Source organism: Sus scrofa, chromosome 1 (genome assembly GCF_054392235.1).
Source record: "Sus scrofa isolate SSC_HxYL_T2T_F1_AM1 chromosome 1, Sscrofa_HxYL_maternal_Yorkshire_Landrace_v2.0, whole genome shotgun sequence".
NCBI lineage: Eukaryota > Metazoa > Chordata > Mammalia > Artiodactyla > Suidae > Sus > Sus scrofa.
This window is the reverse complement of record NC_139383.1, coordinates 284906208-284928448: the sequence shown is the minus strand read 5'-3', so window position 1 is coordinate 284928448 and position 22241 is coordinate 284906208. Positions and strand designations below refer to the sequence as shown.

The following is a 22241-nucleotide window of genomic DNA, read 5'->3' as shown; positions in this document are numbered from 1 at the left end:
AGCAAAATAGGAATAAAAGAGTACTTCCTTAATCTGAAAAGAGATGTATTTTTTTTCTTAAACAGAATACTGAGGCCTTCCTTTTTTTTCCTTCTTAGGGCCACACCTGCAGCATATGCAAATTCCCAAGTTAGAAGTAGAATTGGAGCTGCAGCTCCCCGCCTACACCACAGCCAAGGCAACGCCAGATCTGAGGCGCATCTGCAATCTACACCACAGCTCACAGCAACGCCAAATTTTTAACCCACTGCGCGAGGCCAGGGATCGAATCCATGTCCTGATGGATACTAGTCAGGTTTGTTCCCGCTATCAAGCCCCGACAACGAAGTATGACAGCAGTAGCAAGAGTAGACCGACGGGCCTCTAAGGTCTAATCCAGGTGGGTAGCAAATCCAAATGTGAAAATAAACCAATAAAGCTTCTAGATTTTTTTTTTTTTTTTTTTTGGCCATGCCCACCACACTCGAAGTTCCTCGGCCAGGGATCAAAACTGCAGCTCAGCAGTGACCCACGCCACTGCAGTGACCACACTGGATCCTTAACCCACTGCACCACCAGGGACCTCTACTTAGATCTTGAGGACAACACAGGACCATATCTTCATGACCTAAAGTGGGAACATTTTTCTTAAGCCACAAAAGGAATTATCCATAAGGGACAAGACGAATTGGAATATCCTAAAATTGACAACTGCTTTTCATCAGCTAACACTATTACCAGAGTAAAAGGGGGAGTTCCTATTGTGGCTCAGCAGTAATGAACCCAACTGGTATCCATGAGGACGAGGGTTCGATCCCTGGCCCTGCGCAGGGGGTTACGGATCCAGCATTGTCGCAGCTCGGATCTGGTCTTGCTGTGGCTGCTGTGTAGACGGGCAGATGCAGCTCCAATTCAACCCCTAGCCTGGGAACCTCCATGTACCATCAGTGACAAACCCGACTAGTATCCATGAGGACAGGGATTCGATCCCTGGCCTTGCTCAGTGGGTTAATGATCTGGTGTTGCCATGAGCTGTGGTGTAGATCGAAGCTAAAAAGAAAACAAAACAAAAAAAAAGAGTGAAAAGGGAAGCTGAAAGTAGAAGATATTTGCAATCCCAGAGTCTAACAGGACTCACATCTAAAGAACTCCTCTCAACTGGTAAGAGAAAGACAACCCTGCGTGAAAAAGGGGACCAGATGAACAGCGAGATCCAAACAGCTGGAGAGCGTGTGATAAAAAGCTCCGGAGCATGCATCAGCCAGAAAAATGCAAATCAAAGCCACACTGAAATGCCACAACAGTTTTAACTAGCAGAGGCACAGAAATAAAAAAGACTGGCCAACACCAGGGACTGATGAGTTTGTGGAGCAACTGGAACTCCCATCCCTTGCTGGTGAGATGCAGAATGATGCAACCACTTCGGAAAGGCAGCGTCTCGTTGAAGCTTTATTTTATATACAACTTTCTCAGGCAAGCCTTTTTTGACAATCCTCCCAGGCCAAACACCCCTGGGCCACCCCAGCGGTTCTCAGACACACACATTTTAACATCTCTGGAAGCAAGATGCACCCTCATGCGTCCGAGGTCTCATTTCATATGTGCCCTGGCCACCTCTCCCTCGTGGCCCTTTAGAAAGGTTGGTAACGACAGCAACAAACAGCTGTAGAACACACACCGCCTTCTCCACTCCCGAGAATCCTAAAGCTGGAACGACTGGATCAAAAGGCACGCACATTTTTTCCAGTTATTTTTAAATTACACACGCACGAATCCATCCATGTTGTTAAAATTCGGGGTGCTCTTCACAGACCCAGTTCTCGTCTCAGTCCCTCCCCAGAGGCAGCCACTGTCAGCAACCTGGAACATGTCCTTCTGGACCCTGTTCTTTGCACTAGATGCATATTAATATACGTATGGTACATGGCGTGGGTCAGCGGAAACAAATCTGACTAGTAACCAGGAGGACACAGGTTCGATCCCTGGCCTTGCTCAGTGGGTTAAGGCACTGCCGTGAGCTGTGGTGTAGGTCGCAGATGTGGCTTGGATCCAACCCCTAGCCTGGGAACCCCCATATGCCGTAGGTGTGGCCCTAAAAAGACACCCCCCCCCAAAAAAATATATATATGGTACACATATCACAAAGTCTACTTTCCACAGAGAGGCTGGCAACCCACACCTACCAGTAATAAACTCTGAAATCCTTCCTTCCAATTTTCTCCCAATCTGCTAAGTAAAAACCCTCTGGCTTAAGCCTGTGCTTCCCTGATACGCGGCACTCAGCCTCTCCGCCTTGCATAGCGGCCCAGCCCCCTGAAGTTACACACCTACGCTGAGCTTTCATCTAATATCAGTAGAGCTTTTAACTTCATACTACATGGCTCTTTAATCCATCTGGAGTTTATTTTTACATGCAATACGAGAATAATTTTTCCAACCAGACAGCCAGCTCTGCTTACCGTAAGCCCCGCACCCCGACTCACTCAATTAAAATGCCATTTGGGTCCGACGTGAACTTCCCGTACACACTCGGGATGCCTTCCAGACGTGCCCTTTCTCACTGATCCGTCTCTGCGGCAAAGCCACACCGTGCCTTGATTATTGCAGCTTTATGGTAAAGTTTCAAAATCGGGTGAAGAAAGTCCTCCCGCATTAAACTTTGAAACATGATCGGCCGTCTTTGCACATTTTCCTTCCAGTTGATTTTTTTTTTAAATCACAGTTTCCAACGCTTGGCTTTCTTCTTGGAATTTCATTAAATCTCTTTATTTAAGGAAGCTAGCCAGAGAGTTTGTTCTTTGTCTCTTGGTAATTTAGGAGGAGTTGGGGCTTTTCTGAACACGAGCTGTCCTGGACTCCTCCTCTGGTGCCTTACCATAAACGCTTCCCGCCACCCCCACCCCCACCCCCCAAAAATTGTTTTCTTCATTTGGACCTGGATTTTCTTAAGTTCATTCTTAAGTTTTACTGTTTAAACTGTTTCCCTGGTATTTCATATATACTTTTACCTGAATATTGCTCTCGACTCTTGTGTACTCTGTATCCCCTTCTCTGAGTTCCCTTATTCTGATTTTTTCACTGACTCAGATATTCTAGCTAGAGAAGCATTTGGCCTCTTCTAGTTTTCATACTGCAGATTTCCCTTTGCTGTTCCACAGCGTGCAGCAGCGTGATGCGGGGTCTCAGTTCCCGGCGAGGGATCAAACCCGGGCCACAGCAGTGAAAGTACCGAGTCCTACCCGTCAGACCACCAGGGAACTCCTACTTTGCTTTTCTTTACACTAGCTAGAACCTCAAAACCACATTGCATTGAAGAGAGACCCTCGGGGGCATCCATGACTTGATCCTGCTTATAAAGGTTTCAATAACTCCCCACTTAATGTGCCATATGCTGTAGGTTCATATAGCAGCTTTAGGGTCACCTAGGGAGCTCACAAGAAACACAGAATCTCAGGTCCTACTTACTAAGTCAGGATCTGCAACTAATAAGATTTCCCTGATATTTCTTATATACTACATGATTTCTGCCTATTCGGATTCCTTTGTGGGCCACACCTGCAGCATGCAGAAGTTTCCTGGTCAGGGACTGAACCTAAGCCATAGCAGTGACAACGAGCCACAGTGGCGACAATGCCAGGTCCTTTAAGTGCCAGGCCACCAGGGAACTCCCTTCGTCTGATTTTACGTAAGAGTTTAGTAACAGGAGCAGCTGTGGCTGTTAGGGTCTACATAGTACTTCTTGGCATCTATTGATTCCTAAACTACAGTTTCCTCCTCCTTTTTCCTGGCGATCATGCACTATAGGGTTTTGTTTTGTTTCTTTTTACAGCCGCACCTGCAGCATATGGAAGTTCCCAGGCTAGGGGTTGAATCGGATCTACAGCTGCCAGCCCAGGCCACAGCCATGCTGGATCCGAGCAGCCTCTGAGACTTATGCCGCAGCTCCTGGCAATGCCAGATTCTCAACCCACTGAGCGAGGCCAGGGATGGAACCCTCATCCTCATGGAAAGTATGTCAGGTTCTCAACCCGAGACACAAGGGGAACTCCCACTTTAGGACTTGATATCCGAATTCTGAACCAGCCCCACGTCCCAGACCAGAAGGCCACCTCTCGTGCCCCAAGCATTGTCACTGCTCACTTACTTCCTCAGCCACATCTCTCCAGCTCCTGGAGCACTTCCAGAGCTGAGATGGGGCTGCAGCTCCCAGTGCTGGCACCAGGGCCGGGACCAGCACAGAGCAGGTGCTCAGACAGCACCTGGTGTAACTTGGGCTGCCAGTCTTTTACGGCTCAGCCAGGGGCCCCATCCCCGCCTCCAGCAGATGGACGTCCCTGCTCGCCCATCACCTTTGGCTGCGAAAGACCCGACAGAAATCCCCGCCGTCAGTACCCAGCACCTCCACCTGCCATGGGCTCTCCGCAAGCCGGACATGGCGCTAAACCAGCATCTCCAAGGGGCGGCATGGGAGCCCCAGAGCCCCGGTGTGGACAGGCGCTTTTCCAGCTCACCCTCAACTGCGCCAGGACCAGCAGTGGCCCCGAAGCAGCAATGAGAAGCTCTGCCCAGGGCACTGTTCGTTTACTGACCAGACATTAGGGCCTTGGTTTCTGGAAGTGGAGTCAGCTGGAGAGAGCCTGCCTCCTGGATGGGGCTGGGGCACAGAAGGACCAGGCAGGAGCCACCAAATGAGAAGAGGCCACTTTCCTTAACCCCCCAAGACCAGCGGCTCTGTCCTGCGAACACAGAGCTAGGCCAGGGTATGGAGCCTTGGGGTTGCTGTGTCCTTCCAGACGATTCTGAGGACAGCAAGGGTGCTGGTCTCTCAGGGATAAGGTGAAGGCCAGGGCTGGGGGCGAGGACACTGCCTGAGGCCACCTGCAGGGGCAGAGGCCCAGCTGCGGGTGTGCCGAGGGCTGCAAAGCCCACCTTCCTTTGGCCCCTACCTGGGCCCCAGCCAGGGGACAGATGTCCACTGGCAGGGAGAGAGGTCCGCAGAGAGAGTCCAGCCAGGCCGGGAGTGCCTGGCATCCGGGCGTCCCCGGAGGGGCCACCAGCCCTCAGGGGAGGTAGAGGGCTACCACCACGTAGATGACCCAGCTCGTGGACACGAAGACGCCAAAGAGCAGGCTGAAGAGCACGAGCGAGCGGGCCTTGCGAGAGGCCTCCTCAGCGTGGGCCAGGTCCCCCCTGCCCAGGGCCGCGCGGCTCTGCAAGGAGAAGGGGGGGGTGAGCAGACGTAGAGGCCCCCCCTCCCTCCCGGGAGCCGCCCCAGGGCACCGACTGGAAAGCTGCCCCCGAGAGAGTCGGGGGCCTGCCCGGACCACCGCTCGCAAAGGAGCAGGGGCGATGAGGGGCTGGCTGCCAGCTCTTGGGCACGTGTCACGGGCCTGGCACAGACCTACACCCTCGGCCTCGTCTCCTAAAATCCTCACAAAAACCCTGAGTCTGGTGTCATCATCACCCCTGCTTTGCAGATGAGGAAACAAAGGCTCCGAGAGGTTAAGTGACCCACCCTAGGGCCACACAGCTGGTGGTGGAGCCAGAACAGACAGGCAGGCAGCAGCCTCCAGAGCCCCCACGTAGCAGAAGCCCCAGGGCCTTCCTGCTCTATGGGGATGTCCTTACACGGGCCTCACCCGCGGCCGGGTGGTGGTCGGTACCCACCAGGAGGGCGGGCGGGACGAAGAAGGAGGGATCTTGAGGAGGCGACGGGTGGGGGATGGAGGGTAGACGGACAGAGAGGGCTGGCCGACGGGGGCCGACAGGTGGGTGCATTAACGGATGAACAGAGACGTGGATGGATGGGTGGGTGACTGGCTGGAGACCAGAGAGATGGCAGGTGGGTGGACGGATGGATGGGGGTCCAGACCCCCTTAAACACAAGCCCCGGCTAGACGGACAGTTCCCTGGGCCTTACTCATTCCGGTGTGAATGTTTCAGTCGAACTTTCCAGAGCCCAGCTTGAGCAGCAGGAGACAGAGACAGGAGAAGAGGGCAAAGACCACCCCCTCATCCCCAGGCAACTGGGCACTGATTTCGCAATTCCTGCCACCCTTCTGCGGGGCAAGCCCTGGGGACCTAGGTACTAGGAAGGGGCACGCGTGGCTGTACGGGGGGGCCGCTCCCACCCCCGCCTACCTCGTGGGAGTAGACAATGGCGAGGAGCCCGGTGAGCAGGCAGCAGAAGAGGGTCACCAGCACGGACTCCATCATGTAGTCCTTGGGCAGGGGCCTGGGCTCGGCCGTGGCAGGGGCTGGCACACCGGCCACGGGGCTGTTGTACTGTGGGGGTGGGGGCCACGGCGTGGTAAGGCCACCAGCCTCCGGACAGCAGGGTGGGGATGCAGCCAGCGAGGGCTGTGGGGCGGTCACTCCACCCACTGCCAATGCCCACCCAGTGAGGCTGCAGGTTGCCCAGGGGCAGGTCAAGGCCCCCCTTCCACCCACTCTTCCCCCAGCCCCAGCACCCCCAGCCTGTCACTCAGCCCCCAGGCGTCCCCTGGCTTCTGCCTCTACACACGGCTCAGCCCAGGGTCCAGCCACTGGTGTCTCAATGGTCTCACTGGTGTCCCCACCACGGGGGCCTCCGAGCTCTCTTCCACAGGCAGCCAGGAGTTTGTTTGTTTTTTCCTAAAAATCTAATCAAGTTATCTCCTTCAAAGGCCCTGGGGCCCCTCACAGTGGATTCCGCCTCCCCTCCCCACCGAGTGGAACCAACCTGCATCCTTCCAGGACACACCCGGCTTGGCCACCCTCCACGCCTGTGCTGTGCCTCCTCTTCTATGCCTGAACTCTCCTATGCATCCCTCAGAACCCAGCTCAAATGCCCCCCACTTCTGGAAAGCCTCCTCTGCTCACCCAACCCCCAGGCTGAGGGAGCCCTTCTCTCTTCCTCCCCTGGGCACACGGGCGTCCTCCGCAGGGATGCTCGTGGTGACTCACCACCTGTGTGCCACACTCTCCCGCCCAGGGAGGGATGGAGGGAGGGGTGAGGGGTCGTGGAGGGTGACACTGGCTGACTCACCACGGGAAAGGGCGTGAAGAGAGGCTGCACTGCAGGCGCAGGGAAGAGCGGCGAGGGCGGCGGCGGGTACAGGGCCGGGGGCGCAGACACTGGCGGGAAGAGCACGGGCTGCGGGAAGGGCGGGTAGAGCAGGTGCTCTGCCTTGGGGTCAGGTGGCGCGTAGGGTGGGGGCTCGCCCACAAAGCCGATGTTGGGGACCCCACCAGCCGTCGCCTTGGGTGCCTGTTGGGTCTCGCCCGTGGCCTGAGCCTGGGCCGGGGGCCCCAAGGAGGCCTCAGCCAGGGGGTCAGCCGGGGGGTTGGCTGGGGCTTCCCCCGGTGCTGGGGCGCTGCCTCCATCCGTGGCCGCTTCCTTGCTGGGCCCTCCGTCCTCATCTAGGAGCTGTGGGTGGCATGGGAGCTGCGGGAGCTCGGGCCGAGGGGGACTCTGGGGGTCCTCAGAGGCTGCAGGGCTGCTGCCCCCTTTCACGTCTGCTCCTGGGAAGAAACAGCAGGGGCAGTGAGCCCCCAGACTCCATCAGGCCAGGTGGGAATCCTCCCCCTAAACCCCAAAGCACAGCCCCTCCCAGGAGAAAGTCACAATGACCAGGCCGATCCTGGCCCTTTGTGTTCAAGAGCCCTCTCCAAGCTGGGCTCTTGAACCTTCACCCGAAGGACAACAATGGGACAAGAGCCAGGCTCAGACAGGCAGTCACACAGCCAGTACAGGCCTGCTGGGATGAAAGGCAGGCCTTGCCCCTGCCTGCCAGCCAGCCTCTGGTCCAGACTGCCCCTGCTAGAGGCAGTTCTGCCCCCAGGGTTCTACCGGAGGGGCCCTGCTGCCAGAGACGAAGCTTCAGCCCAGGGTGGCCCCCACAAAGGCTGTGCTGAAACCACCCAGTGGGGGCTGGTTGAGGAAATAAGCTGAGCCAATCAGATTCTTGGCTCTGGAATGGTCAGACCCTGGCTAATGGAGTGACCACAAAAAGCCAGGCAGTCACCAAGGGCCAAGGGCCTACTGGCCACAGGGAGAGAGAAAACAGAAACATGAATGTGGTGGGAGAGGGACAGGGAGGGGCGAGGAGAGAAGCCCACCCAGCAGCTTGAAAGGGGTAGGGGAAGGGGAAACTCAGAGGCATCCAGCTGCCTTTCAGCCCTGGCCCTGGCCTCCAGCATCCACACCATACACTTTGGAGGCACCCCAGCGGCTCCCAACAAGTCCTGAAGGTGGAGGGGGGAGGAGGGGAGAGGGCGAGGGGGAGGGAGGAGGAGGACTACTTTCCAATGCATTTTATGAATCCAGCATTACCTTGATACCAAAACTAGCAAAGGACCCCATAAGGAAAGAAAATTACAGACCAATATCCCTGATAAAGATGCAAAAATCCTCAATAAAAAATATTGGCAAACAAAATTCAACAATACATTAAAAGAACTGTATATCATGATCAACTGGAATTTATTCCTGGGATGCAAGGATCATTCAACATCTGCAAAAACCAATGTGGTCATTGCATGAACCAAATGAAGGACAAGCACATGATCATCTCAATAGATGTTGAAAGAGCATCTGACAAAATTCAACATCCATTTATGATAAAAAAAAAAAAAAAGCCTCTCAAAGTGGGTATAGAGGAAATGTATCTCAACATGATATAACAAAGGTCATATATAATAAGCTCACAGCTAATATCATATATCAATGGTAAAAAAACGGAAAAGCGGAGTTCCCGTCGTGGCACAGTGGTTAACGAATCCGACTAGGAACCATGAGGTTGCGGGTTCGGTCCCTGCCCTTGCTCAGTGGGTTAACGATCCGGCGTTGCCGTGAGCTGTGGTGTAGGTTGCAGACGCGGCTCGGATCCCACGTTGCTGCGGCTCTGGCGCAGGCCGGTGGCTACAGTTCCGATTGGACCCCTAGCCTGGGAACCTCCATATGCCGCGGGAACGGCCCAAGAAATAGCAACAACAACAACAACAGCAAAAAGACAAAAATAAATAAATAAATAAAAATGGAAAAGCTTTACCTTTAAGGTCAGGGATAAGACAAGGATGCTCGCTCTCACCACTTTTATTCAACATAGGATTGGAAGTCCTAGCCATAGCAATTAGACAAGAAAAAAGAAATAAAAGGAATCTAAATTGGAAAGGATGAAGTAAAACTGTCCCTAGTTCAGATGACATGTATAGAAAACCCGAAAGACTCTACCAAAAAAAACCCTGTTAGAACTAATAAACTAATTCAATAAAGTTGCATAATATGAAATCAATAGACAAAACGCCACTGCATTTCTACATACTAATAAAAATAGCAGAAAGAAAATTTTTAAAAATCTTATTATCGGGGAGTTCCCATCATGGCTCAGTGGTTAACACATCCAACTAGGAACCATGAGGTTGTGGGTTCGATCCCTGGCCTTGCTCAGCGGGTTAAGGATCCGGCATTGCCGTGAGCTGTGGTGTAGTTTGCAGATGCAGCTCGGATCTGGTGTTGCTGTGGCTCTGGCGTAGGCCAGCGGCTACAGGTCCGATTCTAGACCCCTAGACTGGGAACCTCCATGTGCCACGGAAGCGGTCCTAGAAAAGGCAAAAAGACAAAAAAAAAAAATTAAAAAAAAAAAAATAAAGATCTCATTATCAAATAGAATACAAGACCTATCAAATAGAATACCTAGGAATAAATTTAACCAATCAGATGAAAGACCTATACACTGAAAATAACTAAACATTAATGAAAGAAACTGAAGAAACCACAAACAAATGCGAAAATACTCTACTCTCACAGACAGGAAGAGCCAGTGTCGTTAAAATGTCCGTACTACACAAAGCAGTCAACAGAGGCTGTGCAACTCCTATCAAAATTCCAATGGGGGGCTTCCCCAGTGATATCGTGGGTTAAAGATCTGCTGTTGTGGAGTTCCTGGTGTGGCCCAGCGGAAATGAATCTGACTAGGAACCATGAAGCTGCGGGTTCGATCCCTGGCCTCGCCCAGTGGGTTAAGGATCCGGCCTTGCTGTGAGCTGTGGTGCAGGTCGCAGATGCAGCGTAGATCTGGTGTTACTGCAGCAGCTATAGTTCCGATTGAACCCCTAGCCTGGGAACCTCCATATGCCACTAATGTGGCCCTAAAAAGCAAAAATAAAATAAAGATCTGACGTTGTCACTGTGGTGGCTTGGGTCACTGCTGTGGCACAGGTTCAATCCCTGGCCTGGGAACTTGCACACACCACAGATGCGGCAAAAAAAAAAAAAAAAATCCAAAGGCATTTTTCGCAAAAATAGGAGAAGCACTCCTAAAATGTGCATGGAACCACAAAAGAACTTGAGTAGCCAAAGCAACATTGAGAAAGAACAGAGCTGGATGCATCGCACTCTTTGGTTTCAAACTATATTACAAATCTATAGTAATCAAGAGAGTATGACATTGGCAGAAAAGCAGACACACAGATCAATGCAACAGGAGCGAGAGCCCAGAAGTAAACCCACGCTCACATCCTCAATTCATTTATGAAAAGGAGACAAGAATGTGGTGGAGGCCGGCAGCTGCAGCTCCAATTCGACCCCTGGCCTGAGGACCTCCATACGCCATGGGTGTGACCCTCAAAAGACACAATGGAGAAAGGAGAGTCTCTTCAATAAATGGTGTTGGGAAAACTGGGCAGCCACACGCACAAGAGTGAAACTGGACCACTGTCTTACACAACAATTAACTCAAAATGGGTTAAAGACTTGAATCTAAGACCAGAAACCAAAAAATTCCCCAAAGGAGTTCCCGTCATGGCACAGAAGAAACAAATCTGACTAGGAACCATGAAGTTGCAGGTTCGATCCCTGGCCTTGCTCGGTAGGTTAAGGATCCGGCGTTGCCATGAGCTGTGGTGTACTTTGCAGATTGAGCTCGGATCTAGCGTTGCTGTGGCTGTGGTGTAGGCCGGCAGCTGTAGCTCTGACTCGACCTCTAGCCTGTGAACTTCCATATGCCATGGGTGTGGCCCTGAAAAGCAAAAAAAAAAAAAAAAAGTGTGTGTGTGTATATATATATATGTATATATATACACACACACACATAATGGGAAAAAGTCTCTCTCCCTCTCCCTCCTCCTTGATCCCCTCTCTCCCTCTCTCTCTCTCTCTCCTCCAAGAAGAAGTGGCCCATGTGACAGCATGGCCCTCAGTCCAACAGCCCAGCCCCAAACATGCTAACAACCAGGTGAAGGAGTTTGGGGGAGGCCCCTTTTTTATTATTATGCTTTTTCGTCCTTTTCTTTTTTTAGGGCCACACCTGCAGCACATGGAAGTTCCCAGGCTAGGCTGCAGCCACGGCAACACTAGATCCGAGCCACATCTGCAAGCTACACCGCAGCTTGTGGCAACACTGGATCCTTAGCCCACTGAGTGAGGCCAGGAATCAAACCCACATCCTCACGGACACCATGTTGGGTTCTTAACCCACTGAGCCACAATGGGAACTCGTGGGGGCAGTCCCTTCAGCCTCTGTTGAGTCTTAAGGTGCCTGCATCCTGGCTGATGACCTGACTACAACCTCAGGAAAAGCTCAAGCCACAGAACCCAGTGCAGCTGAGACAGGCTGGGACCTGAGACCCTTTGCTGCAACGCAATGGGACAAACATCCCCTCAAACAATGAAATACAGAGAAATTCTAAGGGACTAAAATAACTGTGTGATGCCCGCAGTTGGGGCAAATTATGGACACGGCTCCAAAAGGCCAAAAACCAACTGCCACTTCTGAAGAGCCTGGAGTGAAAACAGGGTACCACAGTGCCCCCCTGCGCATGACACCACCAAAGGGGAGGGCAAACCACCTAAGCCACCCCTCCAGCCTGACCTCTGGACCTGCCGCTACCCTCACCCCATAGAAGGAACCAGCTCATGGCCCGCCCCCAGGGAGGGCGGGAGCAAGGGAACCCATCAGTTGCTCATTTCACTCCTGCAGCAGGGGCCCCAATAAAGCCTTGCCTGAATTTGTCTGCCCTTTTATCCATTTCTATTGATTAAGGAAGACAAGAATGCTGGAAACACAGCCACACCAGACTGTGTTGTTTAAACGTTAAGAATTGAGAGAGAGCTCCCGCTGTGGTCCAGTGGGTTAAGAATCCTACTGCAGCATCTCATATTCTGTTCCCAGCCCAGTGCAGTGGGTCAAGAATCCAGTGCTGCCACAGCTGTGGCTCAGATTCAATCCCTGGCCCAGGAACTTCCATATGCCATGGGTACAGCTGTTAAAACCAAACAAAACACCTAAGTATTGAGAGTTCAGGTCTTCCTTGAGTTATTATGGGGTTACGTCCTGATAAAATCTTTAGAAGCTGAAAATATCTTAAGTCAAAAATGCATTTAGGGAGTTCCCTGATGGCCTAGAAGTTAAGGACTCAGCATGGTCACTATTGTGGCTTGGGTTTGATCCCTGACCCTGGAACTTGTGCATGTCACAGGCGCAGCCAAAAACAACAATGCATGTGGCACCCTGACCTCTGGAACACCTGCGCTTAGGCTCACCTACCTTCAACGTGCTCAGAACACTTCCGTTAGGCTGCACTTGGCCAAAACCGTCTACCACACAAAGCCTATTTGGGAACACGGTGTTGAATAGCTCCTATTATTTAGTTATTTTCTTTTTCTTTTTTTTTTTTTAGGGCCACACCCACGACACATGGAGGATCCCAGGCTAGGGGTCCAGTTGGAGCTGTAGCCGCCGGCCTACACCACAGCCACAGCCACGCAGGATCTGAGCCATGTCTGTGACCTACACCACAGCTCACGGCCACGCCGGATCCTTAACCCACTGAGCAAGGCCAGGGATCGAACCCACATCCTCATGGATCCTAGTCAGATTCATTTCCCCTGAGCCAAGACGGGAACTCCTCTAATGTCATTTATTGAACACACTCCTGCAAGTGATAAACGGAATGGCTGTGTGGGTGCAGAAGGGTTTGTAGGCAAACGGCGCATTTACCCTCGTGGTCCCGGGGCTGACCCAGAGCCGTGGCCCTGCCACTGCCCAGCAACAGGCCACAACGTCACGCCGCATCTCGCCAGTGTGGGAAGGATCAAAATCCAAAACTCGGCGTGTGGCTTCCACTGGACACGCATCACCTGCACACCACTGTCAGGTCGAACCACCAGAAGCTGAACCATCGTAAGCTGGGGACCATCTGGATGTGCTGGGCAGCGACAGCCAACAGTCACAACTCCTTAGCCATAAAAAGGCCTGAACTCTGGACACACGCAGCAGCCCATGTGGATGGGTCGCTGAATCACCATGCCTGGCAAAGGAAACCCGAGGCCAGGCTACGTGATTCCATCTACATAAAATCCTAAAAGAGTTCGGCTGGTTGGCGGGGTCGCTAGAGCCCTGGGACGCAGGTTCAATCCCCAGCCCGACACGGTGGGTTAACAAATCCGGTGTTGCTGCGCCGACGATGCATGGTTGCAACTGCAGCTCAGATGTGGTCCCTGGCCAAGGAACTCCACATGCTGCGGGGCGGCCAACAGAATAATAATAAATAAAGCAAAGTCCTGGAACAGGCCATCTTGAAGGACAGAAAGCCGGTCAACAGCTGCAGGGAGGGACACTGAAGACCACAGGGAAATTCTGGGCATGATAAAAATGGCTATTTTGATTGAACAATAACTTGATGGATGCATAACACGTCAAAACTGATCAAAAGGCACATTTTAAACAAAAATTTGGTGTACTTCAATTCTACCCCAAAGTTAAAACATTCTTTAAAGAAAAATATGTTTTAGGAGTTCCTTGGTGGCCTAGAGCTTAAGGATCCAGCATTGTCACTGCTGTGGCTCAGGTCACAGGGTTTGATCTGCTGTGGCGAGGGTTCGATCCCTGGCCCAGGGAACTTCTGCGTGCCGTGGGTGGGGCCAAAAATGTTTTAAAGTTTTAAAGCACTTGCCCAGGGGGCCTTGTGCTCTCCCACTGCTGGGAATCCTTCTGCTGCCGCCAGGGGCCAGAACCAACCGGCTGGACAGGCCCCGAGAAGGAGAATGGGGGCCCCCGCCCAGAGCCCGCCAATCCCCGGACCACCCAGCCCCCCTCCCCACCCCGTGAGCTGGTCCCCAACCAGCACAGCTACCCACTGACCTACAAAATCACCAGACACAGTACACAATTGTTTTAAGCCACTGAGTTTGGGCAGGTCTGTTCCACAACAAAAGCCTGCTGGTAACCGATACGGAAAGTTTCCTCTGGCCACGGGTGCGGGGCGTGTTGGAAGGACGGGACGGATGAGGGCAGCAGAGCGGGAAGGAGACAGAGGCTGAGCGTGGAGAGGACGGGCAGTGGCCTGAGCCAGAACGGAGGCAGGGGGTCTGAGGATGGGACATGGCCAAGGGGAGGGACTGGGGGGTGAGAAGCTGCCCTGGCTGCATCTGGAGGGAGTCGGCAGGAGCCATGGGCCGGTCAGGCCTCTTTCCTCTCCTCCCTCAGAGCCCAGAGCAGAGCTGGGCTGGCAGATGCAGGGCGAGGTTCTGTGTCAAGATCAGGAGCTGGAGCTCAGGGCCACCACCACCCCGTGGGGGTGGACTCCGTGGAGGCACGCGCTCAGGCGCCGCTAACGCTGGTTAGGGAGAGACTGGGAGATGAGGAACTGGGGGGGGGGGTCCGGCCAGTTTGGGGAACATGAGACTGGGGGGGGACTCACAGCCAATGAGAAAATGGAGTCACATGGCAGACAGATCTGTGACTTCTAAGTCTGATCCAGAGAGAGCTAGGCGCTTCTAGGAGGCCCTCCATGAAGGGCTGCAGGGCTGCTGATGTACTGGAGCGGAGGGCATGGCCTGAGCATCCCTGGGAGAGGTGCCAGGGCAGCTCCCAGCCGGACCCACCCAGCCAAGGGCTGGAGTTTCTATTTATTTATTTATTGGCTGCACCTGCTGCATGCAGAAGTTCCTGGGCCAGGGATCAGACCCCCACCACTGCATCGACCAGAGCCGCAGCAGTGAAAACGCCAGATCCTTAACCTGCTGCGCCACAAGAGAACTCCTGGAGTTTTTAATCAAAGCAATAACAACAAAACGATCCCTGTGGGGAAAGGGAGAGTTCCACTCAGCCCAGGGCCACTGGCTGACAGACTTAGGAAGCTTTCAGCCAAAAGCCACCACCGCCCCTGGTACCTGAAGCAGCCCCTCTAAACCACCCTCTGGATACTTCACCAGGCAGAGGCACCAGGCAAGCCATTCAATCCCACACGTTTTTAATGGCGAGCCTACTGTGGACTAGTGTTCTAGGCTCAGAAATACCATTCTGGATAGACCGAGAGATCCTCACGCTCATTGAAGCAGGTCAGTCAAAGACAAACATCACATGATATCACATATGCGGAACGTAAAATACGATGCAAATGAATTTACAGAACAGAAACAGACTCATAGACATAGAAGACAGATTTAGAGTTACCAAAGGGGGAAGGGGAAGGGAAGAGATAAATTATGAGCTGGGGATTAACAGATAAATAAATTTAAAAAGAAGTGTCTGTTTTTTTAGGGCCACACCTGTGGCATATGGAGGTTCCCAGGCTAGGGGTCCAATCGGAGCTACAGCTGCCGGCCTACACCACAGCCACAGCAACACCAGATCCAAGCTACAGCTGCGAGCTACACCACAGCTCACGGCAAAGCCAGATCCTCAACCCACTGAGCGAGGCCAGGGATCGAACCTACAACCTCATGGTTCCTGGTTTCCGCTGCTTCATGACGAGAACACCAGATATACACTATTTCATTTGAAAGAGATAAGCAGGAGTTCCTATCTTGACTCAGTGGTTAATGAATCCGACTAGGAACCATGAGGTTGCGGGTTCGATCCCTGGCCTCGCTCAGTGGGTTAAGGATCCGGCGTTGCCGTGAGCTGTGGTGTAGGTTGCAAACGTGGCTCAGATCCCATGTTGCTGTGGCTCTCCTGTAGGCAAGTGGCTACAGCTCCGATTCGACCGCTAGCCTGGGAACCTCCATATGCCGCTGGAGTGGCCCAAGAAATAGCAAAAACACAAAAAATAAATAAATAAATAAAAGAGATAAGCAACGAGGACCTATATATAGCACAGGGAACTAGATTCAGTATCTTGTAATCGTCTATAATGGAGAAAAATCTGAAAAAGAATACATATAACTGAATTCACTTTGCTACACACCTGAAACAAACACATTGTAAATCAACTATACGTCAATTTAAAAAAAGAAAGAAAGAAAGAAAGAAATAGAGGAGCTCCCACTGCGGCACAATGGGATCTGTGGCATCTTGGAAGCACTGGACCTGGTTCGAGCCCCGACCCTGCTGGGGGTTAAAGATCCAGCGTTGCTGAAGCTTCGGCTTGGATCTCATATCTTGCCTGGGAGCTCCATATACTGAGGGGTGGGAAACGAAAGAAAGGAGGAAGGAAGGAAAAAAGAAATACAATTCTGTACACAAACCCGATGAAGATACCATGATATCAGCAGGGTCAGACCCCTTTGGGGCTGCTAAGAGTTGGCTTTGCGGGTAAGATGCTGGAGCGAGCAGCACCTGCAGTGCCCTAACCAGCAGCTATGGCTATCAAGCATTTCTCAGACGCCAGGCCCTGAGGAACAGACATCACATCTGCAGGAACACTGAACCTGCTTTGCCACTTGGGGAACTCTGGCTGTGTGACCTTAAGGCAGGTGACTCAGTTCTCCTGCCTCCCTTTCCTCATCGAACGTGGGGCTAATAACAGCAATGGTCATTTCAAAACCCTAACTGGGAACACATGAGCAGACTCTGCCCTGAGAGCTCTTACAACGTCTCGGGTCCGCCTCAGGTGCGCCTCTTTTAGGAATCCTCGTTTTACAGGTGAGGGAAGGGAGGCTCACAGCAGGTAACCGGAGCCGGGGAGGTGCTCCCCGCGGCCGCCGAGCCCCTGCCCCAGTTATCATAACAAAAACCGCAGCTACCCCGGGCCGCCAGGGCAAATACCTGGCCCGATGGCGCGGAGATAGGGCTGCAGAGTAAATAAATTTGCTGGCGGGTTTGCCCGGCCCGTGGCCCCAGGTTCTCGGGTTCTCGACATCCGAGCCTCGGTGGGACATTCCAGCCGGGAGGGGGGGCCGGCAGCCAGGAGGGGGGGCCGGCAACCGGGTGGGGAGATGCTCGAGGGCCCCCGCGGCGGCGGGGGGGCCTTCCTGGAGGTCTGGGAGGTGGTGGCAGCAGTTAAAAACCAGGCGGGGTCGGTCCCTCTTCGCAGCAGCGGGTTGCAGAAGAAATCTGGGTGCGCCCCCGCCCCAGGTTGAGGGGTGGGGGTGGGGTGTCAGGCGGGACCCTGCGACGTCTGCGGCTCCGGCCCCGCTGCGATCACCCCCAGCCCCAGTCCCGGCCAGCCCTGGACTCCCGAGGTCTCGGTTCACCGCTCCCCGCAGGGCCGGCTGCGCTGCGGGCCGCCGGAGTCGCTGGAACGAGCCTTCCCGCGGTCCCACCCTGCCTGCCCCCCGTGTCGCCCCCCGTCTCACCCCCCCGCCTCTCTCGGTCTCTGAGTCCGCGAGGTCTCGTCCCATCTCTGCCTTTTTATATCTCCCTCCCTGGCCCCGTCTCTGCCCCTCTTGCCAGGGTCGACCCCTCCCCCAGCTCCAAGGACTTCAGCCTGGCCAGAGGAGTGAACCAAGTCACCAGAAAAAGGACGGGGCGTAGGGCTGGGGCACATGCCCTCCACGTCGCCACTGCTCGGGGACCCGCTGCCCGCCCGGGGCCGCGCCGAGGGCCGCCCCTCCCCAGGTCTCCCGCAGGGGGGGGCGGAGGGGCTCGGCCAAGGCGCCCGAACTTCCCGCAGCAGCCCTGGGGCCCCCCAGATCCGGGCGGGAGGGAGAGGCGTCCCAGGGCAGGGCCGGATTGGGGCCCCGTGGAACCAGCCTCGGAGCCTGGGGCTAGGTCGCCCCCATCTTCACCCCGGGACCCCCGGGAGCCGGGCTGGGGGTGCGCACAGCGGGCCCGCCGCCCTTACCTGCGTCCATGGCGAGACCAGCCGGGCTGCGCGCCTCCCGCGCCTCCCGCCGCCGTCGGGCCCGGCTCGGCTTTCGCGGGCGGCTCAGGTTTCCTGGTGCCGGCTGCTCCGCGGGTTAATCATTGACCGCCTGGATTGCCCGCGGGTGTGTCAACAGGTGGCTCCCCGCGCGCCCCGGCGCTGGGGCCCGAACCTGCGCGCGCGCGCGCCCGCCCACCTCGCCAGGACCCGCGCGCAGCGGTCCCCGGGCGGGAAGCTGAGCTGGAGGCGTGTGGGGGCAGGGGAGCGGGCTGGGCGGACCCGGGAAAGGGCTCGGGGAGATACCGTCTTTACCACGCAGTGGTGGAGACGGAGCAAACCGGAGCCCACAGCTGGAGGCACTTGTGGGGCCAACGATGACCGTGGGTTTTAAAATACCGAGTGCGAGGAGTTCCCCGGTGGCCTAGCCGGTTAAGGACTTTGCCTTATCATTGCTGTGGCTCGGTTCGCTGTGATGCGGGTTGGATGCCTGGCCAGGGAACTTCCGCATGCCTCGGGCCGCCTACGTAAATAAAGTAGACATTTCTTTCAGAATATATACATATATATTTCACATTATATATTATAGATATATTTCATTTATACATGTGAGATTTCTATTCCCTGAAATTTTTGCCAGACTCAAAGATTGGAAGTCGCTAGAAATGCTAGAAAGACCGCACTTGCACACCAGACAGCTAATTAACTCACAGATGAGCTCCCAAGATGTTAAGTGGGATCCCCAGAGGCCAAGGAAGAGGATGCCAGCAAGGGCGGGCAGGAGGGAGGGCAGGGGTGGTCGTGCTTTGTGGTGGGTCAGTGGTCTCAGGGGTCTAGGGCTTGAGTTTTACACCCCGCTGTGAACAGGGTACGAAGCCTTGGATCTTGGCGGAGCAGGGAGTTGGGATGAAGAGAGATGAGCAGAAAATAACACCTGTCCAGGGCTCACGGAGGTGACAAGGAAGCTGGTCGGACCCAGCCTAGTTCTGGATGAGGAAATAAATTCCCCCTGGCAGTTATAACCTCAGGCCTGTGCCTCCAATGGGTGTGGGGTTCAAATTCAGCCTATTGTTGTGGTCCAAAAACTCCTACTTTAAAATTCTTTTTTTTTTTTTTTGTCTTTTTAGGGCCACACCTGCAGCATATGGAGGTTCCCAGGTGAGGGGTTGAATAGGAACTGTAGCTGCCAGCCTACACCACAGACACACCGGATCCAAGCCGTGTCTGCCACCTACACCACAGCTCACGGCAATGTCGGATCCCTAACCCACTGAGCAAGGCTAGGGATTGAACACAAGTCCCCACGGGTACTAGTCGGGTTTGTTAACCACTGAGCCACAACGGAACTCCCTACTTTAAAAACTAGCATTAGGGATTTCCTGCCCTGGTGCAGGGGCTCAGGTTAGATCCCTGACCCCGTTCTGTGGGTTAAAGGATCCAGCATATGCCACAGCTGTGGTATAGGTTGGCAGCTGTGTCTCAGATTCAATCCCTGGCCTGGGAACTACCATGTGCCTGGGGTGCAGCCATTTAACAAAAAAAAAAAAAAAAGTGGCTCCAGGAAAGAGCTCGGGGATTTATCCAAAGCAAAACACTTCTGGTGGGACTATCCCCATCCAAGCTGACAAGATTCCCACGGAAAAAGCACCCCTGAAGATGAGGGCACACTCTCCAAAGCAAAACACACAAGGAAAATCTACCATGAGCAAGAGTCTCCAGACAACAGCAGAACCTGATAGGGAGGCAATCAGACCCAACCAGGAAAGCAGAAACCTCTTGGAGTATTTAAAAGAAACAGGAGAAAGAAAGAAAGGAAGGAAGGAAAAGGGAGAAAGAAGGAAAGGAAGGAAGGGAGAAAGAGAGAGGGAAAGAAGTAACGGAAGGAAGAAAAAAAAAAAAAACAGAGGATATTTAATGCAGGGAGCTGGCTTTGGAGATGACAGCAGAAGCAAAAGCTGCCCCAGAAAGAATGAGAATAGGAGTTCCCGTCGTGGCGCAGTGGTTAACGAATCCGACTAGGAACCATGAGGTTGCAGGTTCGGTCCCTGCCCTTGCTCAGTGGGTTAATGATCCGGCGTTGCCGTGAGCTGTGGTGTAGGTTGCAGACGCGGCTCGGATCCCGCGTTGCTGCGGCTCTGGTGTAGGCCGGTGGCTACAGCTCCGATTGGACCCCTAGCCTGGGAACCTCCATATGCCGCAGGAGCGGCCCAAGAAATAGCAACAACAACAACAACAAAAGACAAAAAAAAAAAAAAAGAATGGGAATAGTCTGGAGCTCAGCATTTGGAGGATGTTACCGACCCACCACAGGCAGGAGGGCGGAAGGGGTCCACCCCGCGTGGGTGCCGCCAACACGAAGGTGCGTTGTTTGAAGGCAACAGTAAAAGTGACAAGCTGATCTGTTTTAATCGCCATGTGACAGTAATTCCAAATAACGCCAGTGACAGCGTACTCCCCCAGCAAAAAAAAATTTTGCTGGTCTCCGTTCTAACCTGTGCTGTGGGGCTTATTCTGTGCTCACAGAAAGCCAGCAGTCAGGACTTCATCCTTGAAGCAGCAAAGAATTCCTCTCCTGGGATCAGGACCAGCCCCAGAGCAACGACCAAGAGATGTACAGAAATATCAGGGTTTCCACACTGAATATACCCAGCCAGGAGTTCCCCTGTGGTGCAGAGGGTTAAGTAGCTGGCGTTGTCACTGCAGAGGCTCGGGTCACTGGTACAGCTTAGATTTGATCCCTGGCCCAGGAACTTCTGCATGCTTCAGGTGTGGCAAAAAAAGAAAAAGAAAAGAAAGGATAGAAAATACCCAGGCACACAAATCTCGCCCACACGCTCAGAACTTCTACTGATCTTTCAAGTTCCCGCTGTAAAACAGCAACAAGAACAGGGACCACCCCCCAGAGAGGTGAAGAAAGAATCTCACTTGAAAGGGACACAAATAAACAAATGGGGGAAAGTAACTAGTAACTAGGAGGTAAGAGAGGCGATGCAGATATTTTAAAGCTCCGCACAGCGGAAATGAATCCGACTGGGAACCATGAGGATGCGGGTTCGATCCCTGGTCTAAAGGATCCGGCGTTGCCGTGAACTGCGGTGTAGGTCGCAGACATGGCTCAGATCTGGCGTTGCTGTGGCTCTGGCGAAGGCCGGTGGCTGCAGCTCCCATTAGACCCCTCGCCTGGGAACCTCCATACGCTGCGGGTGCAGCCCTTAAAAAAAAAGACAAAAAAAAAAAAAATTTCAGACTCAGAGAAAAGTTGCAAGAATGGAACAAATGACCCAATAATGTCTTTTCTAGTGGCCTGTTTGATTAGTTTATCTCAGCCAGGACAGAATCCAGTCCAGGATTATGTGCTGTCCTTGGTGGCCAAACACTTTGTGTTGGTGGTGGTGGTCTTTTGGGGGCAGCACCTGTGGCGTATGGAGGCTCCCAGGCCGGGGGTCCAATTGGAGCTGCTGCTGCCAGCCCACACCACAGCCACAGCAACGCAAGTTCTGAGCCTACGCGAGATCTGCCAAAGCTCATGGCAATGCTGGATCCTTAACGCACTGAGCGAGGCCAGGGATAGAACCCAAATCCTCATGGTTACTAGTCAGGTTTATGACCCGATCAGCTGTGACAGGACCTCTCAGACATGTTCAGAGACCTGATTTGAAATCCTTTCCAAATTGCTATAGTTTCTTCTTTGCGATTCGGCTCATGTGCCACACCTGCTGACCGTTGCACAGGAGGCAGATTTTCTCATGACTTTGACATCTTCATGAGGTCACGGTCAGCAGGAGGTACCTTCTAAAGGCACCCTGTGTGTGCCATGTATGTACCATGGGATACAAGACAGACGTGGGAAACAAGACAGACGTGGGAAACAGGTGGCGCCTATGCAAGTCACCCACTGTGAGCCATCTTTGGGGAGTTTCTCCACTTGGAGTTTTGGCACCATGAGGGTGGTCCACGTGCTGTCAGGCTGTCAGCCTCCACTCTCTTGGGGTGGACGCTACCCAGAGCCACTCAGGTGGTGGGTTTTTTGTTGATTTTAGGGCTGCACCTGCAGCATATGGAAGTTCCCAGGCTAGGGGTCCAATCAGAGCTGCAGCTGCCAGTCTACGCCACAGCCACAGTAATGTCACATCCTTAATCCACTGAGCAAGGCCAGGGGTTGAACTCGCGTCCTCAGGCCTACAGTCAGGTTCATTCCTGCTGAGCCACGACAGGAACTCCCAGGGAGGCGGTTTGTTCCACTTTCCCAAACCACA

General features: G+C 53.6%; 1 protein-coding gene across 2 annotated transcripts; it reads right to left on the bottom strand.

The window, feature by feature from the left end:
• Nucleotides 1-1415: 1415 nt before the first annotated feature.
• On the bottom strand, nt 1416-18060 carry PRRT1B (proline rich transmembrane protein 1B). 2 transcript variants are annotated; one of them, XR_014829703.1, is made up of 5 exons: nt 17968-18060; nt 7007-7482; nt 6121-6264; nt 3902-5189; nt 1416-2040 (listed from the first exon to the last, which is right to left on the bottom strand). XR_014829703.1 is itself a non-coding variant. In XM_003122252.6 (4 exons), the coding sequence occupies exons 1-4, from the start codon at nt 17975-17977 to the stop codon at nt 5040-5042; spliced, it is 780 nt and encodes a 259-aa protein (XP_003122300.4). In that variant the 5' UTR covers nt 17978-18060; the 3' UTR covers nt 1416-5039. The 2 variants fall into 2 exon arrangements, 1 of the variants encoding a protein (XP_003122300.4); XM_003122252.6 differs by having other exon boundaries at nt 1416-5189.
• Nucleotides 18061-22241: the final 4181 nt, after the last annotated feature.